The sequence below is a fragment of the Leptodactylus fuscus genome, chromosome 2, assembly GCF_031893055.1.
Source record: "Leptodactylus fuscus isolate aLepFus1 chromosome 2, aLepFus1.hap2, whole genome shotgun sequence".
In the NCBI taxonomy this organism is placed as follows: Eukaryota; Metazoa; Chordata; class Amphibia; order Anura; family Leptodactylidae; genus Leptodactylus; species Leptodactylus fuscus.
In genome coordinates this window covers 72,543,263-72,565,253 of record NC_134266.1, presented here as the reverse complement: position 1 = coordinate 72,565,253, position 21,991 = coordinate 72,543,263, and the positions used below count along the sequence as shown (strand labels likewise).

Genomic DNA, 21,991 nt, shown 5'->3' with positions numbered 1-21,991 from the left:
ATTAATGGAAGGGCAACTATAAAATGACACAAAGAGCTGGACTTGCAGAGGTGGGAAAAGGTCCTCTTTAATTAGTTCCGCTGCTCTCAGTTGCTGCTAACATTTGATCAATGGGGTTGTCAATTGGGCTAAACGCACCAGCCCCAGTTGCAGGGGAAATCAGTCTCTAAAAAAAAAGTGATCAGATGTTCCCAAAGGTGTCTTATGACCTTATGGGGACACAATCTGAAAAAAAAAATAGAAAAGTTTTTAAAAAATGTAAATAAAATAATAAAAAAATAAATAAAATAATATTGCCAATAAAACGTTGTTATTAAAGATTATAGCCCCACCCCCGACGACACCATACAAAATAAAAATTACCGTAATGGAGAGGAAAAACTATTTTATAAAGTTTTTCAGTTGCACTTTGTGTTATAAATAAAAAAAAAAAGAAAGGTGAAAACCAGACACAATTTCCCTCCTATTTTGTCTATATTTTCCCGGATATAATTTTTTTTTAAATACATTCAAAAATAAAAACAAAGTAAAAATAAAACCCTATGTGTCCCCGAAAAAAAGACGCAAAAATTAGTTGAATGAGACATATGAGAAAAATGTTACAGCCCTCAAAACTGCACAAACAAAAGAAACCTAAAATGTGTCTGGTCCTGGACCACAAATTGGCCCGGTACTGAAGTGGTTAAATTTTATATGATTTATTTGAACTGCTGAACTAAGTTAACATGGCAGTAGTATTATATGAGTCATGGTGTTAAAACTTAAAATATAATGCAGACATTTCTGGTTTTGGTCACCTTGTGTTTCCACCAAAAACAAAGATAAAATGCAGGTGAAACACATCCTGCAAAACGTCAGCCCTAAGGCTAGGTTCACACCTGCACCTGCTCTCTTCTGGGGATTCCATTCCTCATTCTGCTTGAAAAATGTGGGGAGAAAAGCGCTGCAAGCGGACCCCATTATAGTCTACCCCAATAAAGTCTAGTTTTCCCAGGTAACCGCTTTTTTTAAGTGGATTAGCTTTCTGTTTGGGACGTGGAAACCCAAATGGAAACCCAAACACAGCTGTGAACCTAGCCTAACACAGTTCTAGAGAAAAAAAAATGTCATGGCTCTGATAAAATTACAGCCACAAATGCCAATTTTTTTTGTTATGTTGTGTTGTTACTGTAAAACAAATATTGGCTTTTTATAAAAAAAAAAAAAAAAACATATAAAAAGCCATATTAAGATAGTATGTACCCCAAAATGGTACAAAAAAAATAAGCCCACACACAGCTTCTTCAACAGAAACACAAAATAATTATGGCCCTCACAAAAACAGCAGTTTATGAAAACATATGGGTTCCTGTACTGTATGTCACTGGAAATGGTGGGGCACTGCTACTACCCTTTGTGAAAATGGCAAATTAAGCAACACGTTATTGGAAAAAATATATAATTGTTATGTCAGTTTTAATAAATTGTATGAAACACCTGCAGGTTCAAAAGAAATACTACATTCCTAGATAAATTCAATGAGGGATATAGTTTCCAAAATACACTTTGGGTAATTTCCATTTTATTGGTATTCTGAGGACTCTGCAAATATAAGATAGAGCACCAAAACCATTGCAGCAAAATCTACAGTATACTCCAAAAACCAATTAGTGCTCCTTCCTTTCTGAACCCCACTGTGCGCTCATACAACAGTTTATGATCATACTAGCTTCTGCCCGCAACTTCGTCTACGGGTTGTTGGCGTTGATGATCCACCTATATTCAGCAAATTGCTGCCGTCAATGGTTTGCCTGCTCTGGCATTTTAGCTGTCCTGCTGCTGACCTTGTTCCTCACACTGTGCCTGTGATTGTCCCGGCATCTCAGCAGCTCGCTGGGACGCCATATAATGAGCGTGTTGTTGGCGTTGATGATTGTCATGCTCCGGCGTTTTGGCAGCTGTCAAGCTGGCCTGCCACTGAATTCATTCCTCGCACTGTGCCCGTGATTGTTCCGGCATCTTAGCAGAATTCTGGGATGGTATATAATGAGTGTTTTGTTGGCGTTGATGATCCTTCTCAGCTGCGCTTATGGAGAACTGTGTTGACTTCTGGCGACCTTCACAGTTGTCGTTGTTTGCGACAAATTAGATTTTCTTTTTACAGGCATGTTGAAAATTGGCAAACTGCCAATTTGGATTAAAGGTGTTTGTCCATGTGACTTGGTCTGTACTGGAGCAGATCAGATAATATGCAAATGTGTGTACACACTGAGGGTTAGTGAGTGTTTACACATACAGATAACAGCCCTGGCTTTCTCAGAAGGTGTGATAAGAACAGTTTAATATAGTATGTGAACCAGTGGTGTAACTACCACAGAAGCAGCGAAGGCAGCTGCCACAGGGCCCGGGACATTAGGGAGTCCAGTGACAGCCGCTACCGCCACGTTTTTTTCTTTTTTCTTAATAGGCCATTACCAGCTGGAGTTATTCCAGCCGATAACAGGCCCTATTTACTTACCGATCATGGCTGGGCCGGGATCGGTAAGTGACACCGCGGGCCCCACAAAGACTATTATTATACTCGGGGGTCTTTGCAGACCCCTGAGTATAATGATCGGAGGCCCGGGAGACGTAAGAAACATAAAAAACTGTGTTACTTACCTCTCCAGGCTCCGGCCTAGTTGTCTGACATCTCTGACATCACATGAACCCGGCCTGCGTCCCGGGTCATGTTACGACCGGCGTCATTGAAGAAGGCCGACAGCTGAGGACTGCAGCGGACATAATACTGTGTGCAGGGGCCACTGAGGGACATAATACTGTGCAGGGGCCACTGAGGGACATAATACTGTGCAGGGGCCACTAAGGGACATAATAGTGTGTGCAGGGGCCATTAAGCGACATAATACTGTGCGCAGGGGCCACTGAGGGACATAATACTGTGTGTAGGGGCCACTGAGGAACATAATACTGTGCAGGGGCCACTAAGGGACATAATAGTGTGTGCAGGGGCCATTAAGGGACATAATACTGTGCGCAGGGGCCACTAAGGGACACAATACTGTGTGCAACGGTCACTAAGGGACATAATAGAGCACGCAAGAATGCGGAGGAGGGGGTCGGTCGGGTCTTTGGCGTCGGTCGGGGGGGGGGGGGGGTTATTGGCCCATGGCAAAAGTTCACCACAGGGCCCCGCCATTCCTAGTTATGCCACTGATGTGAACAGAAATTCATAACAGTCGTGATGCCATGTCATTTACCGAGATAAAAAGTAGCCTATATTTTAATCGAGGTTACAATCTATGGGTGCATTCAGACTACGTAACGCCGGGCGTGTATGAGAGCCGTACACGCCGGCATTACGGCAGACTGCCGAACACTTCCCATTCACTTCAATGGGAGCGCTCGTAAACGCCGCTGTTACGAGCGCTCCCATTGAAGTGAATGGGAAGTGTTCGGCAGTCTGCCGTAATGCCGGCGTGTACGGCTCTCATACACGCCCGGCGTTACGTAGTCTGAATGCACCCTATCTGTGTTTGATTCAAATCCGTTCAGTCGTTTTTGCGTGATTGAGGAGCAAACATACAAATTTTCACGTTTATAATATTAGTAGGATTAGGATTACAATGTAGGGGTGTATAATGTAGGGATTTTCTATTTTACAGACTAGCTACATCACTTTAAAACTGAATTGATCCCTAAAATACTATATTATTTGCAAAATCTTAGTTATCAATAAGATATAATAGTATGTTTTGCAAATAATCTCAAAATGACTCGGATACGTAATTGCATTAAAAAGATATTACAACATAAAGTGACATAAAGGCCAACCTTGGTAAGAAATGGCCACTCTGGTACATCTGCAGATACATCTACAGTAGCTGTAACACTACCTTATAGTGTTCTTATATGGGTGTAGTTTTTAGCATTACTGTTCTATTAAAAATTCTCAGACTATTTATCTTTGTGCTATCGGGCAAATGCACCATCTGACAGGATGTGTATAATAATCCCAACATTTGGCAAGCTGATAAATATATTTTATTTGCTGCTGAAACGGCTCCTAAAGAAGGATTTCTTATTGCAAAACACTCAAAAATGATTCTTGCTATTTAATGAATGTATTACTTTCTCATCATTTTTATAATAACTCTGGCAGTATTATCCACAATGATTTCCTATGCTTTCTGGAGGATGAGATACAAACAGACTCACAAGGCTGTTCAGCGGATCTTATATATCAGCTATAGATGGACGATAGTTTGTGAGCCACACCAAATATTAAAAGGGACAAAGTCAATTTAACCCTTAAGTCATGGTGTCTATCAAACCCCACTATCATACACAGGGTTAAAAGAAACCTGCCCCATTGAACATGGAGTCTGAAGCATAGAAAGAGTATAGAATTAAATATTTTAGTTCTTTTTTATTTATTTTATACTTACTTGCATAGCGCCATCATATTCCACAGCACTTTACAGACATTGTCAGTCACTGTCCTATATAGGGCTCACAACCTACATTCCCTATCGGTATGTCTTTGGAGTGTGGGAAGAAACCCATGCAAACACGGGAGAACACATAAACTTTAAATGAATTAAAGGGATTGTCCAGAAATTAGAGCAACCCTTGTGGAGGCTGGAGAATGTGCAAAATAAGAAAATAAAACATACACACCTACCCCCTGTAATTTTTTTGTTCACCACTGGTGTCTGTTTGGTCTCAGCAGTCACTAGTGAGGAAATGATGATGTGTGTGAGTGATGTCACTGACACCTCTCCAGTGACTGCTGAGGCGGTCACATGAGGCTAAGGACTTTCGGCATAGATGCATCAACTTAGCAGTATGTGTGTATTGACCTGTGAGAGGGGAGAATGCCACTATTATACTATCTCTATGAGCACAAAAAGATCAAGCAGTGGAAATCCAACAACCCAATCCTTATTTATCCAAACATTGCAATCCAGGGAGAGTCAAGTGAGCCCCCATACACATCAGACTGTAGACCGAATTGGTCAAAAGTTATCTTGGAACAAGTTGTTTCTAATATAAAAATATACTGGATTTTTCTCATTAACTTTGAAGCCATGTCTGTGTTTATGGCTAGTTTCAGAGCGAGTATAATGCTTAAATGGGTCTTCCCATCTCACTGTTTCAGCAGTTTGCCTGTTGTCTCTTCTTCTCACTTCCGGTATACCCCCCTCCCTCTTGCTGCACGGGACACTGAAGTATCACAATACTTATGCCGATGAGATAATATGCACATGCTTAAGAGACTCTGCTTTATCAGCAAACTGCAATTAGCTCAGCTAATTGTCCTGCCGACAGAGCAATGAGTGACATCACTTGTCCTCTCTCACAGGTCAGTGGTTATGTAAACGCTCTGTCAACAATGGGAGGAATAAGTTCACATAGCAGGAAAAAAAAGCAGCATTTTTAAAGCAATATATTTAGGAAAAGTCTTCAATTTACAAGAGCTACCAGTATAGATAGGATCCTTGAGATGGGACACCCCTTTAATACATTTCATAGCCATAATCCTGGTTAGGATTATTTTTGCAGCCAAAGCAATGGCATTTCTGGGTTTACTGTCCTCTTTTTCAGTAAGTGCACATGTCTCATATAATAATCTCTTACAATTATAATGCATTTAGGCCACACAACCACTCCATGATTTCTAAAGTAAAGAGTGGTTGGACAGAGTTAGTGTAGTTTATGTAAAGTTGCGCTGAATGGTTAGTAGATTTTTTTTAGACATTTCCTTATAGCACCATGTCTTTCAGAATGCACCCACTCACACAACCTTCCTGCAGGCTAGATCTTTTTCATATTTCAGGGTTTTTCAAAACCTCCAAAGAGGCTTTGTTTAGCAGCCTGAGTCACGGCAAATGCTCCAGGCTTCCTGCTGATTTTAGTTCCCATTAAGCAGCAATATGCCAATATAAATTGTCTGCTCTCCAATTTCTCTCATGTATCCGAATTCATTTTATAAAGTTCCCCAACCTTATTTCAGGGAAGAAGAAATACAGCAGATGAATGTTAGGAGGAATACTTCAAATGGAATAATAAAACTATTCGGGACTGTGTTAAAACATACTACAGCATTTTAATGTGACGGTTGTGATGTTTGTTTAAAGGAACCAGTGCCATAAGGCTCTATCAGACAGGGCGATTTAGCAGGCAATAGCTCATTTCCAATAATCAGCCTGTCTAATAGTGCCGACAGTCACCTGATGAATGAGCGTTCGCTTTACGGATCGTTCCTCTTGTAAGAGCTCTGTATCTGCCTGCTCATATGGCACTGTTCAGGATGTTTTGTAGGCTATCAGCATTTATTGAGATCTTTATGCTCCCCTTAAAGAATTCTGAGCAAAGACACCGTAACAACATATTTTTAATTACATTCTCATTACAATAGATATGTACCTTTGGACAAAAATGACTTTGACTGTACTCCTCCATCCATGCAATAGTAACTTTGGGCATTGAAAGACTGACTGTTCTCTAGACTAGAACCACTTTGCATAGACTAACAGCAAATTGCTATAGTTTCATTGGCCACAGGTCTAGTAGACATCAATCTATTGCATGGAAGATTTTATAAGTATAACTCAAGGAAGAGTATTTTATCATGTAAAATACAGTATAGCGACAGCACACAACTGGTTCACAGTGCCACATGTCGGGTTTTTCTGTCCGCTTGAAAAGTTGGACATCTTTACATGCGGACAGTGAAGGAAGGACACGGAGTGCAAAACAACGCACCCGATCGCCATTTAAATAAATGACAGGTGTCACAGACACAGCTAGTGTCCGCTCCTAATGTCCGTGCCAGATTTTGAACGGACAGTAAGAGCGGACACTACCTGTCGGCAGGGTTGAACCTGGGCTTTCTGCCGCCTGAAGTGGCGTCAGAAAGCCACCCCCCCTCCCCCGGAGGAGGGGCGGAGCTGCGGGCAGGGTCACAAGAAAGGGGCGTGGCCGAGCGGAAGGGGCGGGTCGAGCGGAAAGGGGGAGTGACCGAGCTGAGCGAGCGGCGTTCGCAGGCAGAGAGCAGGCAGGGAGAGGACCTGCTCTCTGCCTGAGTGTGAGTGGCGGCTGCTGGAGCAGCGCTGCGTCCAGCAGGGCCGCCCCAATACACCGCTCGCTTCCCGTGTTGGGCTGCAGACACAGTGACGCTAAGCCAGTCCAGGACAGCTTATCCTGGACTGGCTTAGGTCAGCAAAAATGCCGCCCTCCCGAGGCCCTGGCATAGAGCCACCTGAAACGGTCGCTTCAGGTCGCCTCATGGGAGGTGTGGCGCTGCCTCTCGGACACAGACGGTAGTGTGAACGCCCCCTTATACTCATGGGTCTGAGGAGACTCCAGAGTATAATTTTAGTTCATGCGTGACAAACTCTCAAAAATTTCAGGTTCAGCCAAACCCCAAAACTGTAGGCTAGGGCGAATCTGAAATCATTAGACAATGCTATGTATCTGGGATTTTATTAATGTAGGGGTCAGTTGGGGACACTATACCAGATGGGGGCGACTATGGAACATTATACTGCATGGGGGGTTAGTATGGGACATTAGATTGTATGGGGGCCACTATGGAAAAATATACTGTTTGGGGGACAGTATTGGACATTATATTGTGGGTGCCACTATGGAACATTATACTGTATGGAGGGGCCACTATGGGGCATTATTCTGTATGGAGGGGTCACTATGGGACATTACACTGTATGAAGGGGCAAGTAATTGACATTATAATGCATGGAAGCCACTATGACACTGTTTGGACTATGTTGAGGCCTTTATATTACTCACAGGGGACACTGTAGGGGCTATTATTCCACATGTGGGGGTACTAATGGGGCTATTATGCTAAGTGTGTGTGCAATGAGGGGACCAATGTACTAAATATGGGGGCACTGAGGGGGCCATTACATAATTGTTGACTAGAGCTCCAAATGAAGCCTTTTTTTTTATTAACATTTAGTAGCAAAGTGATTTTATTAACATTTATTAACAAGTGATCACTACTTTGGGGATACTTAGTTGGGACGTTTTCTCACTAGGGGGTACTTTGCATGAAAAATTTGAGAAAAACTGGTCTGTTAGACACTTTAAATGGGTATTCCCATAACTCTTGTTCTGCAGCCTGCAGGGCTCTGTGCTCTCTTCACTTCCTGGATTTCTCGGCACATTGGTGGGCGGGGTTTAACTTGCTATGCATTACCACAGAAAAATCAGCAAAAAAAAAAAAAAGTTGCTTTCTGTAATGTGGAGCCTTATTTGCTGAAATACTGATGACCTATTTTTAGGAAAGGTCATCAAGACTAGATTGGCAGGGGGCTGACACTGCAAAGCTCAGACAAACACTGTGGCCACTTCACTGAATACCAAGAACAGTGCCATACACTGTATATTGGGTGTGCTTGGCAGTGCAGTTCAGTCTGTCACTTGAATGGGACTGAGATGCCAACAGGCCATGTGATGAATGGATGCAATGTCATTGGTATGCAAAGTGGACATTGTTTCTATGCCCCTAATCAGTGGTGGTCCTAGGTGTCCAACCTCCATCAATCTATTAATAATGATAACCTATCCTAGGGATAGGTCATCAGTATTTTAATCATGGAAAAACTTTCCTGCATTTCTCTGCTCAGTACTAGCTCTTTTTTTATCCAACAATCCTACTGACCTCTAGTGGTTATAAGTTGCTTAAAGGGAAGCTGTAAACTGCAAGCTGTGTCTAAGACGTCTCATCCAACTGACAAGTATCCTGCCCTGTATATCAATTTCAGGCTGAGACTGAAGATAACTATAAGGGCCCCTTCACACGGAGTTTACACTCCGTGTATTCTGTACATTTTACATGTGTAAAATACACGTGTAAAATGTACTTATCCATTGAGTTCAATGGCAAGTTCATATAGCGCGCGTCTTTCTGTGCGCATCTTTTTGCGCACGCAAAAAGACGCGCGTTATATGAACATGCCATTGAACTCAATGGCTAACTACATTTCACACGTGTAAAATGTACAGAATACACAGCACGTAGACAGAATACACGGAGTGTAAACTCCGTGTGAAGGGGCCCTAATTCTGCAGATTTAACCAATTAAATACTGCAGACAAAATAAACTGTTGCATCTAATATGCTCTTGTCAATATTTGCCTTGTTATTAACCTGATTCTGTCATTAGTTTGATAACAATTTTCCTGATGATAAACTCCCTTTAGGCTAAGGCCCCACGGGCCGTAATCGCAGCGCTGAAGCGCTCCGGAAAGAACCACTTCATGAAAGCATTACAGTTCTTTCCGCAGCGCTTTGAAGAGAAAGTTCACAGAGTTTTCCTCCGCAGACTTTCTCTTCCCATTATATCTACGGGATTGCAAATCGCAGCGTGTCCGCACTGCATTTTTTTCTCAAAGTTGGCATGGGATTCGCACGAATCCCAACGCCGCGATTTTTCCTGCAGCGTCTCCACTGTGGGCAAATCGCGGCGTTTACGTCCCATGGGGCCCCGGCCTTAAAACGATCCTATCATTAGTTTTTTTTTTTCTGACTAACACATAGGAATAGCCTTAAGAAAGGCTATTCTTCTCCTACCTTTAGATGTTTTCTCCACGCTGCCGTTTAGTAGAAATCCGGGTTTTCTTCGGTATGCAAATGAGTTCTCTCGCAGCACTGAGGGCGTCCCCAATACTACGAGAGAAATCTCCAGGGACGCCTTCATTTTGTTCTGGAACGGCCTCTCCCAGTGTCTTCTTCCGGCGCTGGGGGTCAAAATTGTACGCATGCTCATTTGAGAGCGGGCTGTCCATGCTCGGCGACCATCAAACTTAACTGAACTTGAATTGTTTTGTAAAGAGGAATGGTCCAAAATACCTTCATCCAGGATCCAGGAACTGATTAAAAGCTACAGGAAGCGACTAGAGGCTGTTATCTTTGCAAAAGGAGGATAAAATACTAAATATTAATGTTACTTTTCTGTTGAGGTGCCCATACTTTTGCACTGGTCAAATTTTGGTTTAATGCATATAGCACACTTTCTGTTAGTACAATAAACCTCATTTCGATCCTGAAATATTACTGTGTCCATCAGTTATTAGATATATCAAACTGACATGGCTGTTGCAAACACCAAAATATTTAGAACTAAAAATGATTAAGATCAATAGGGGTGCCCAAACTTTTTCATAGAACTGTATACCGACGAAAACTGGGATTTCTACTGAACGGCTGTGCGGAGAAGACATCTAAAGGTAGGAGAAGAATAGCCTTTCTTAAAGGGGCTCTATCATTCGAAAAAGTCATTTTTAACTAATCACATCCTTGCATAACCTTTAGAAAGGCTATTCCACAAATACCTTTTGTATGTAAATTGCCTCAGTAGTGTTTGAATAAGTCCGTTTTTATTCATATGCTAATTCTTCTGTATATACAGCACAGGCTGCTGTGGACTCCTCCTCCCTGCTCTCATACACAGCACACAGCAGGGAGAGGAGAGCTGGCTGACAACTTCCTGTGCATGCTGGAGCCTAATTAGCATATGAATAAAACTGACTTACTCAAATACTACTGACGCTGGGTTCACACTAGTGCCCAGAGTCCGTTCTGAGCTTTCCGTCTTCTGTATGAACGGAGACCGGGCGCAGATTTTTTTTACTTACAAAAGGTAGTTGTGGAATAGACTTTCTAAAGGCTATGCAAAGATGTGATTAGATAAAAAAATACTTTTTCCAATGATATAGCCCCTTTAAGGTTATTCCTACGTTTAAAAAAAAATAAAATTTTAATAATAGGATCATGTGGCGTAACTAGGAGCCCGGCGACAGCTGCTACTGCTGCGTTTTTTTTTTAGGTAACGGGCCCTATATACTTACCGATCCTGGCAGGGGCCGGGATCGGTAAGTGACGGCGCAGGCCCCACAAGCACTATTATACTCGGGGGTCTTTTCGGACCCCCGAGTATAACGATTGGAGGCCCGGGAGAGGTAAGATAACATAAGAAACTGTGTTACTTACCTCTCCAGGCAGGCTTCGCCCTACTTGCATGACGTCATATGACCCGCAACGCAGGGTCCCGGTCACGACATCCAGGGAAGATGGCCAACAGGGCGGAGAATGCAGGGGAGTCGGGAGATAGGTAAGTAACAGTAATTTGTTATGTTTGTATCCCTCTGGGTCTCCGATTATTATACTCTGGGGTCTGAAAAGACCCGAGAGTATAATAATTGTTCATGTGTGTCCACAATGGGACATAATACTGTGTACTGGGGCCAGTATGGGGACATAATACTGTGTACAGGGGCCACTATGGGACATAATACTGTGTACTGGGGTCACTATGGGACATAATACTGTGTACTGGGGCCATTATGGGAACATAATACTGTGTACAGGGGCCACTATGGGGACACAATACTGTGTACTGGGGCCACTATGGGGACATAATACTGTGTACTGGGGCCAGTATGGGGACATAATACTGTGTACTGGGGCCAGTATGGGGACATAATACTGTGTACTGGGGTCACTATGGGACATAATACTGTGTACTGGGGTCACTATGGGACATAATACTGTGTACTGGGGTCACTATGGGACATAATACTGTGTACTGGGGCCATTATGGGGACATAATACTGTGTACAGGGGCCACTATGGGGACATAATACTGTGTACAGGGGCCAATATGGGGTATAATAGTGTGCGCAGAAATGCGCTGGGGGGGTGGGGTCTTTGGTAGGGGTCAGTTGGTCGAGGTCTTCAGCGTCGATTGGGAAGGGGGGGGGCATGTCAAAAGTTCGCCACGGGGCCCCGCCATTTCTAGTTACACCACTGATAAGATCCCTTTATTGCTAAAGTCTCAGATTTTTTTGTTGCAGATTTTGCTGCATTTTTTGAAGACAAAGCCAGGAGTGGATTGAGCATACTGACACATTACCTTATGTTATGCACATTGATTGTGGCCCCTTTTATACATTACTTCCTTCCATGTATCATGTCATTTGGCAGCATTGGCTTCCTTCTTTGTCTTTTCCTTTCTAAATTATGTCTTTTGATGTGACATGTTTTTTTTTTGTATTTTCAAATAATAAAAAGGTTTTCATATTTTTTTTACATTTGGTGTTTCTGCTTTGGCTACGTTTTTCTTATATATTTAGAATTTACCATGGTATTTAATGAGGAGCTTTCATCAGATTGGACACAGCAGTTCCATATACTACTGGAAAGCCGACAGTGCGCTGAATTAAGTGCACTATCGGCTTTCCCGATCTGTGCCCTGGGTAAAGCGCTATCGGTCCTGGTACCGTAGCCCTTTACAGTCAGAAGGGTGTTCCTGACACTCTGTCAGGAACGTCCTTCTGCCCAGCAGTGTGAGCGGGGAGGAACGCCCCCTCCCTCTGCTCACTGTGCTCGTCCATAGACGAGTATTAGGCGCTGCTGGGCAGAAGGACGTACCTGACATAGTGTCAGGAATGCCCTTCTGACTGTAAAGCGCTACGGTACCGGTACTGATGGCGCTTTACCCAGGGCACAGATCAGGAAAGCCGATAGTGCGCTGAATTCAGTGCACTGTCGGCTTTCCAGCAGTATATGGAACTGCCTGTGCCCAATCTGATGAAAGGTTCTCTTTAAATTGCCCTAGTTTGTATATGTGTATAATTTCTGGTCAGTGTTAGGGCTCATTCACATCTGCGCCCGGTTTCCGTTCAAAACAGAGGCAGGAGACGGAAACCTGCAGGACTCTGCTGTCCGGCTGTGAGCGGCGGTGAGCGTTTTATGCTCTCCGTCGTGAAAGCGGGATTTTTAATCCGGACATGCAGTACTCTGTGTCCGTATTAAAAAAAAACGGTTTTGCGGCGGAGAGCATAAAACGCTCACTGCCGCACCCGGTCTGTGGTTTCCATCTTCTTGCATGCAGAAGATGGAAACCACAGAACGGAGTGCTGAACGCAGGTGTGAACCTAGTGTTAGATTAGGGTAGCTGAAAAGCATATGCACACAAGTTGATGCACTGTACATGTAACATGTGAACATTAGGGTCAGTGCACAGAGAGTTTTTTGGCGCAGATTTTGATGCTGAATCCGCCTCCCAATAGAACTCTATTGAAAGGCTTTTTTGGAGGATAATTTTGAGGCGAATTCAGTATAAAAAAAAAACTCATTGTGCACTGACCCTTATACTGCAGCCCCTCATTTTAAGGACACAGTTTGCCTCTAGAAACAACCTCAGCAATCCTTTGTTAGACTTTGGTATATCGGTCAGTACTGCTATAGCTAACGTTGCTGTGTTTAGTGCAGACTTCTCATAGCAGTCCATTGCATTTCTAGCTCCTCTCTGTTAACAGTATTATAGGATTGGCACCATATATAATTCGGGGTTATCTGGGGATACACTCTAGCGCTGCCCTATATCAGCCAGCAGCTACATCAGAGACTGCAGCAGAGTCACCGCACACAGCACAGCTCGGGTCCAGCCGGCTGCAGTTCTCTGCAGAGCTTACATAACAGCAATAGCAAACATGACACATCCTGACGTGCCCAGTACAAGCTCACAGACCCTCCCACTACAGTACACCGCGCATGCGCTCTGAGTAATGGCTGTGGGAGCGAGTCTCTTCCGGTTTAGCCCCTTCCCCCAGCGGCTGTGGAACATTCCCTTCCGGTGCATGAAGGAGGCGGCCGCCTGTAGGGCTCGGAGCTCTCACACATTTGTTTTACTTGCTGTTCTAGGGCTTCGGTGCGCGGGGGTCCCCAGCCCCGGTGTCCATGTCTGCCCTCCGCACGCACGGCTTCTGTGAACGGTAGAGAGTGAGCCTCCGGCAGAACATGCCTCCTGTACAACTGGAGAGCAGTCAGCTGGTGGTGGCTGGGGGTCCCACCACTGCTCCTCAGCCTCCTCCTCCGGGCACTGTAGTGGCCGCCAGCTCCACCAGCCATGGCTATCGCCTCAGCACGCTCATCGACTTCTTACTGCAGAGGACGTACCAGGAGATCAATGTGCTGGCCGACCTGTAAGTGACTGTCAGGAGATGGAGACTAGTGCTAGAGCTTGTATGTCTAGTGGGGTCTGAGGTAGAGTTTCCTCATGTGTTTGGTAGTCACCGGTACTACTTGCTCTGCTGATGGGCAGGGAGATGCTGATGGCTATAGGTGATAATTACTTCTCTGTGCTGGATGTGATCAGCCTTCTATAGGATTCTTTCTATGTGGTCATGGTAGATCTGAAGCTATCACCTGTCCTCAGTGATGGTATAAGGTGCATGCTTTATGAAATGTGGTGCAGACACCCTGTGTGTGTACACTGCCCTACTATTACACATGAGTTGTCAGCAAGCAGTGACCCTACAGCTGATGTCAGACAGTTCCCAGCCTGTGGCTGTCATTGCATGCTGGGAGTTGAAGAGTCTCAATAGCTGAAGTGCGGATCATCAATCTGCACATATACATGTCCGCATTGCATCTGTGTGTCATCCGCATCACAGATCTTTTTTGATTCCCTATAATGGTTGCCAAGTAAAAGTCATGGTTGTAATGTGTGGACCCCTTCCACAGACCCTATACATGGCTGCAATTTTTTTGGACGTATGTATGGGTCTGTAATTGTGGATGAAATTACAATCGTGTGTATGGGGCCTAATGGTGATCAGAACTGGTGCTGTGACTTAACATGATTATTGCTAATGTGAACCCATCATTATAACTGAGGGGGTTGTCGCATTGTTATCACTTGGAAAGTAGTTCTGGTTGTCACTAGTCGGTATTTCCACAAAAGTTTCCATTGGTTTTGTTTATCTTTTGCCCAGTGTCATTGAGCATATATGGCTCGTGCGATTGACTGTAATTGCAATGTGGACCCCCCCTTCCCACTGCTCAGCTGATTCCAGGTGACAAAGATGCTGGAAATGGCTTTCAAGTACAATAGCCCTGCACCACTGCTGCTGAGTATGGCCATTAATTCTAGCATCATCTTCTGTCATGTGGTGGTGCCAGGGTGCTGTAGCTCTGCTCCTGTTAACTTGAGTAGGAGCAGAGCGATATCTTGGTTTCATGTCCCCATGACCAAATACTGTTGTTGATCTGTTCTGTTGACAAATCATTGGTATCAAATGCATATTGGGTCCTGGATAACCCATGATCTCACCCACATGCATGTAGTTCTTTTGCCACAGACTGAATTTTTGCAATCATTTGGAAGCTGAAGCACATCATAGTCTCAGTCCATAATGTATTGGCTAAGACACCTTACAGTTATGGTGTAAAATGGTAGTCCAGGGGTCAGCAACCTTCGGCACTCCCGCTGCTGTGAAACTACAACTCCAAACATGCTCCATTCATTTCTTTGGGAGTTGAGCAAGTATGCATGCTGGGAGTTGTAGCTCTACAATAGCTGGAGTGCTGAATATTGCCTACCCCTTTAGTAGTCATTGGTGCACAATCCGTAAAGTGCTCCAAGTGACATATCCCCTTTATGTTGCAGTGTTTTGTTCACAGTTCTGGAAAGTTTCTCTATGGATTTATAATGTTGTCAGGACAAGGGAATGATCCCCCTGACAAGCCAATCCTTTTCTACGCTAATCCTTGTGGATGTCATAAGTTATAAATGGGTTAATCTACCCCTACTTTACATTGTATTACCACTTGGGCAGAGCTGTTTTGTATTGCAGTATATACAGATATAGCAAAAACCAAAGGATGTGTCCCTGACCGTTTTTTAAGCTAGTGATTTCTCCATTTCTGTTCTAGCCACATCTTCACTATTGGTAGCATATGAAAGCTGAGAATTTAATATGGGTTGAAACATATTACAAAAATGTGCAGCTCACTTCTTCCTATACAATAGCAGAAAAAAAGTGAAATGAGGAGGAGCTCAATTTAAAAAAAAAAAATGCCTGTGTGTGTCAGCCTTATCACTTGGTCAATTTTAGGGCCATAAAACCTATCACAGGAGTGTCAATAATTAGTAGCAACAAAATAAAGCATAATGTAAATGCCATCACATAAATATGTTTTTACCGCATCTCTTTGTATTGGTGTCTGATGTTGTGTGTCTGCCATGTACGATATGATTGGCCACCAAAATCTATATTGACATGTCTGCATCCTCTAATGCCTAAGGGTTGGTTCCATCTGCTTTTGTATTCTGTCAGGGGAGTCCGCATGGGGACTCCCCCGAACAAAATACTAAACGCACTTGCAAGCTCTGTTCAGTAAAAGCACATGGATCCTCATAGACTATAATGGTGTCTGTGTGCTTGCCGCCAGATCTCCGCACAGAACATGCAGACAGGAAAGTAGTTCACAATCTACTTTCCTGTCCACATGATTCACGCGGGCAGTGCGCGGCAAGCACATTATAGCCTATGGGGTCTGTGTGTTTTTACTGCACAGCGCTTGCAATTGCATTTGGTAATCCATTCGGACTCCCCCGGACGGAATACCAATGCAGATGTGAACGAGGAGTTATTGCGCTTATCATGTTTGTTCTGATCATTGTGTGGTGTACCTTCTTGCCTTGTTATATCTTCATGCTTTTGCCTATAGGAAGAGATTTTTGGATTATGAAGAAATTGCTCCTTCTCTGTTTTAAAGGAACTCAATGTATTAACCTAGCCTCACAGGTAGATGAGTTAGGATCACAGGATCAAACAGTGTTTTCCCATTGTGAATTGGTGTCAACATTGTGAATTGTCGAGAGATTGCCATTTTTGTCAATGTGCGGATGAGGTTTTTGGAGCAATGAGCATGTTGCCGCTTACTACTTTGGAGCAACACTCTTCTCTTCATTGCTCCTAAAAGCTCATTTGCATGTTGCCAAAAATGGAGATGTTTCAACTACAGGGGTATCGATTCATAAAGGAGAAACATAGGTTAGGGTCACCTGAATCAAACAATCTATGGGACTGAGTCCTAGTGACAGATTCCCTTTAAAGATATTTTTCCATTTGTGAATCAAGTCCTCTTCATTGTGCTGATCAGACTCCAGCTATACAAACACTGATGGCCTATTCTAAGAATAAACCATGAACCTTAAAGTCTCAAAAAAAACCTCCAAAAAACTCTTTAGGTCTGGTTCACATCTGTGTTTGGTATTCTGTTCAGGGAGTCCGCATGGGGACGCCCCCAAAAGGAATACCAAACACACTGACAAGCGGTAAGCAATGAAGGCTCATGGACCCCATAGAATATAATGGGGTCCATGTGTTTTCCACACAGTGTCTGCATAAGTCATGCGGAGAGGAAAGTAGTTCATGAAGTACTTTTCTCTCCGCATAACTCGTGCGGACAGCGAGTGGAAAACACACAGACCCCGTTATAGTCTTTTGGGTCAATGCATTCGGTATTCTGTTCAGGGGGTCCCCATGCGGACTTCCTGAACGGAATACTGAACGCCGATGTGAACCAGGCCTATCTTTTTACACAGCTGGCAATCTCCTGGGATAGAAACACAGCAGCAACACAACCCCTCTCCTGTACCAAGTGTTTGCTACAATGTATCAGTTTATGTAAGTGTGTCTAGTTAAGGGAGCGTTCACATTTGCACCTGCTGTGATTCTGCCGAAATTGCACAAAAACAGATTGGGGACGGCTTGCATACGGTCATTTTAAAAATCCATTCATTTCAATGTGCTTTTAAAGCAAACTGCAGGTGCTCATATGCAGCCTCTCTGCCGTGCAAACGCTTTTTTGCACAGACACAGTGTCCGACGTACAGGACTTTGTGTCTGTGCAAAAAAGCCGTTTCATGGCGGAGAGTACAGAACTTCGTGCACAGAAAAATGTTCTTAGTGTGAAGATCAGACATTGATGCCTTTGTATGACTGAGTTGTCCAATCCTCATCGCCCCTGCCATCTGGGCAGAGTGGGCATCTATGCAGAAGATGATTGGTTGGTCCCGCCAAAGTCTTTTTGGGTTTAGCCAACGTGTCTGATGTCTATGGCCAGCTTAAATGGTCACTAATTTTTCAATGAACTTTGCAGAAATCAATAGTTAAGGCAAATTATAAGAAACTTAATAGTAATATATCTAGCCTGGTAAGAGAAAAATGTAACTTTTCTATCACAATCAAAGTGCTGTATTCACACCTATTCAGGCCAGTACTTCTCTATATATGTCCTGCATGATCCTGCTGTTTCTGAGTGAGAGAGAGATGGTTATGGAATAGATTCTCCTCTCATTGCGGTGTGTGGCCTTATTCTTCACCTATCAGCCCAGGATAGAATTGCAGACTACAGATATAAGATAAGATAATCCTTTAATAGTCTCACAATGGGGAAATTTCAGTGATACAGTTTCATAGATGGTACAGTAGTTTATAACAAGAGAGAAAACACATACAAGCTCATGGCAGATAGAGAAATCCTAGGAATCAGAGCAACTAAAAAGAAAGAAACACAGACACACTGCAGGATCATTTAGTTCTCTGTGCAGAGTGATGTTAATAATAATACAGCCCGAGCGTGGTTGGAGGACATGAGGAGGGGGGTCACAGCATGTAGATATAACAGGCAGAAACTTTTTTGTTGTTTTTTTTTGCAGAGGTGGGGGACATATGCAGCTATCATGATAACATGTGGTAGTTCTTTGGTAGATAGTGAGATCTCATGCTCACAGCTGATAGTTCGGTATCTTGCATCAGCGCTATTGTCTATTAACCACAAAAATGCCCCAAATATCCTTCATCACAAGTCCTCCTCCTCCTTTCTTCTTACCACTGTGTTCTACTGCCTAGAGAGGTCTGAAGCCATCCAGGTAGACAGGGTACTCTTGCCAAGCTTCCATAAACTCGTGAGGTAGGTGGGTGATGGTAGGCTCCCAGGCTACCACGTGTCCACAGTAATAGAAATACCAGTCAGCTGTAGCATCTTCACACACCAGCAATAGACGCCAAAAATCATCAGTATGCAGAGGGAAAACTGCTAAATAATACAAATACGTCATATCATGGGCAGGAATTGTGTTATTCTGCATGTACACATACTGTGCTACTCATTTATGTAGCTTGTTGTAAGGTATTCCTTAAGTTTTGTACTGTACCAGCCTGAGAATATGCAGTATGTTTATACTAAATGAAGCGCTTAGGCTATGTTCACACTGTTGTTATTAAAGGGCTTGTCCAGGAAAAGCAGTTTTTTCTTTGGGAGGCCAATCAGAGGCCTAAGGGAAGGATATGGGATGTCATTCGCATATGTCACCTGAGTCCTTTACTGAGGCTGCTGATGACGGATGGAGCCCCATTATGTGTCCATTCCTATTGACTCTAATGTATACAACATGATGGCCACTGTCTTCAGTCTTTTTACTCTTGTATTGGAAGAGAAAGTCCTGTGATGGATAAGAACAATGGAAATTGAATAACAGTAGTGTGAACCTACCCTTACCTCATGAACATTTAGTAAATGGTAACTTGTGTTATATCCTCACGAAATTTAACAGTTATTATGTTTGTGTCATTTTAGGCTCCCAAGGAAGACTGACATGGAAAGGTGAGATTTTTTAAAAATCATTTTTATCATTTGCTTACACCAAATCTTCAAAAGGTTGTCAAAGATGAAAAAATGTGTATAATATATATATATATATATATATATATATATATATATATATTATTTTAATTTTTTTTAACCTCACCAGACCTAATTTAAATTAAAAAAAATGCATTTTTTCATGTTGGACAACCGCTTTAACGTCAATTTACTGGAGGTGAAATGTTCTTGTGCCGATGTTGATGATGCTTTCAGAATATTCACTGTTCGTTTGAATGTTTACATTGTCTAATTAAATTCAATAAGATTTTTGGGAACACCTGATACGAATCCAGGGTTATTATACTAGGGTCTTTTAAAACCCTAGAGTATAATAATTTGAGGCCAAAGAGGGTAAGTAAATAAAAAAATAAATAAAATACACTTACATCTATAATCCAGTGTTTCATCTATTGGATGGAACATCTTAAGGCTTTGGCCTCATGTTGCAGAAACGCAGCTTTTTTGGTTGAAGATTTTGCTATGGTTTTTAGAGCCAAAGCCAAGAATGGCTACAAAAGGAATGGGAAATATATAGGAAGTTCTTACATTTCTACCCTCTGCTCCTGACTTTGGCTAAAGAAACCGCAGCAAAAATCTGCAACATAAAGAGCTGCATTTCTGCAACATGAAGCTCAGCCTTAGGGATCATTCCTGTTAAATGTGAGAACTGGTTTTAGATTTTTCATTGTCCTCTCTTAGTGTTGTTGTAGCTGTCTGTGCAGCCCTGAGGGTTACAAATGTGAAAGCTTCTTATACTTTGGGGCTAGTACTCTTATTACTGTGACACCATTAAAACTGTTTATTTTGTGTTACTCTAGGAAAATTGAAATTGTACAGTTTGCTAGCCGAACACGTCAGCTCTTCGTTAGGTTGCTGGCTCTAGTGAAATGGGCCAACAATGCTGGCAAGGTGGAGAAATGCGCGGTAAGTATTACCTATGTCTATAAAACACCTCTGGAGATTTCAGCCTTTTGTCTTTATGTAAAATAAAGGTAGTCTAGGTTCTCCCCATAGAGGCTAAAAGTGCAATTAGACTTAGAAAAAGATCATTCAGCACACTGTTTGCTTTCCAGCAGTATATACAACAGACAGTGCCAGAGGCTTGAAAGGTTCCCTTTTAAGTGAATTTTGCTAAATGCGCATCAGAAACTTGCACCAATGCAATGCAAGTTAGTATTTGCATTTGTTAGCAATTGTTTCTTCATGCAAATTCATTACATTGCAAATAATTCATTGCTTTCAATGTGGCATCCATGCCAATATTGTTCCTGCACTTACAGAAAGCCTTTTGTAAAGTTTGCATTTGAATAGGGTCTAAAAAAAACCCATTTATGTTCTATGTTGCCAAATTATATTCAAAGTTGGTCAGAATTTAGGTAGTGTGTCTGTTACAGGGTTCATTCAGTTTCAGCAAATAAATGTTATTGCTTGTGTATTGAAAGGTTTCACAAATTTCCAATATACTTTCCTTATCAATTCCTTACTGTTGTCTAGATCTCTGCTTGCTGTCATTCTTCAGTCTATGTCATGTGATGGACACAGAGGTGCATAGCTCGTTACAAGACAGATGTCTAATTACTGAGCTGTGACTGTAACGAACTGTGCGCCCATCTTGTGACCGTGGACTGATTATTCTTCACTGGAGATAAACTAAGAATAACAGCACGCAGAGATCTAGTAAACCATAGGGAATTAATACAGAAAGTACATTGGAAAATTCTGTAACATTTCAATATACAAACTATAATAATTGTTTACCGAAACTGGATAATCCTTTTTAACTCCTTGCATAATGTACATGTGATCATGGCCTGACTTGAATCTTGTATTTCATGTTCCCTCTTTGTTTTATGCAGATGATCTCAAGCTTTCTCGACCAGCAGACCATCTTGTTTGTTGACACGGCTGACAGACTGGCATCATTGGCTAGAGATGCCCTGGTGCATGCTCGGCTGCCTAGCTTTGCTATCCCTTATGCAATTGATGTTCTTACAACAGGGTCTTATCCTCGACTGCCAACGTGTATCAGGGTATGTTTGTAAATAAAAAACTGTGATAAAAATCGCAACCAATGGTATGTTGCCATTACCTACATTATCATAGGGTGTGTCTGCCAACTTGTCTTATTTATTGGACTAATTAATTGCAGCAGATTTGGCAGTGATGTTTCACTGTGCCTGAGGTCTTCTAACTTAAAGTGGTGCTCCATTGTCTCCCAGAATGGTCCAGCTACTTTGCTGTCTTGTTTTGCCCGAAGTCTGCACCACACTGGGATGTCCCGTGTCCTTTTTGCTTAGACTGCTGATTGGCATGAGCGGTCACGTAACTGTGCCCTAAGCGGTTTAAGGAAAGGACAGAGAATGTCACAGGTTGTGTGGTAGGGACTTCAGACAGAAGAAAACACTGGATCTGTAGGACCTGACCACGCTGGGAGACACCAGAGCACTTTAAAAAAAAAAAAAAAAAACACACCAAAAA

General features: G+C 42.7%; 1 protein-coding gene across 2 annotated transcripts in view; it reads left to right on the top strand.

Moving 5' to 3' along the window:
* The first annotated feature begins 13,658 nt into the window (after positions 1-13,658).
* MED14 (mediator complex subunit 14) overlaps positions 13,659-21,991 on the top strand; it is a 35,494-nt gene continuing 27,161 nt past the window's right edge. For both annotated transcript variants that reach the window (XM_075263969.1, XM_075263968.1), the window contains exons 1-4: positions 13,659-13,998; positions 19,445-19,471; positions 20,332-20,437; positions 21,370-21,543. In XM_075263969.1, coding sequence (XP_075120070.1) covers positions 13,814-13,998; positions 19,445-19,471; positions 20,332-20,437; positions 21,370-21,543 — 492 coding nt within the window. In that variant the 5' untranslated portion in view covers positions 13,659-13,813. The remainder of the gene's footprint in view (positions 13,999-19,444; positions 19,472-20,331; positions 20,438-21,369; positions 21,544-21,991) is intronic.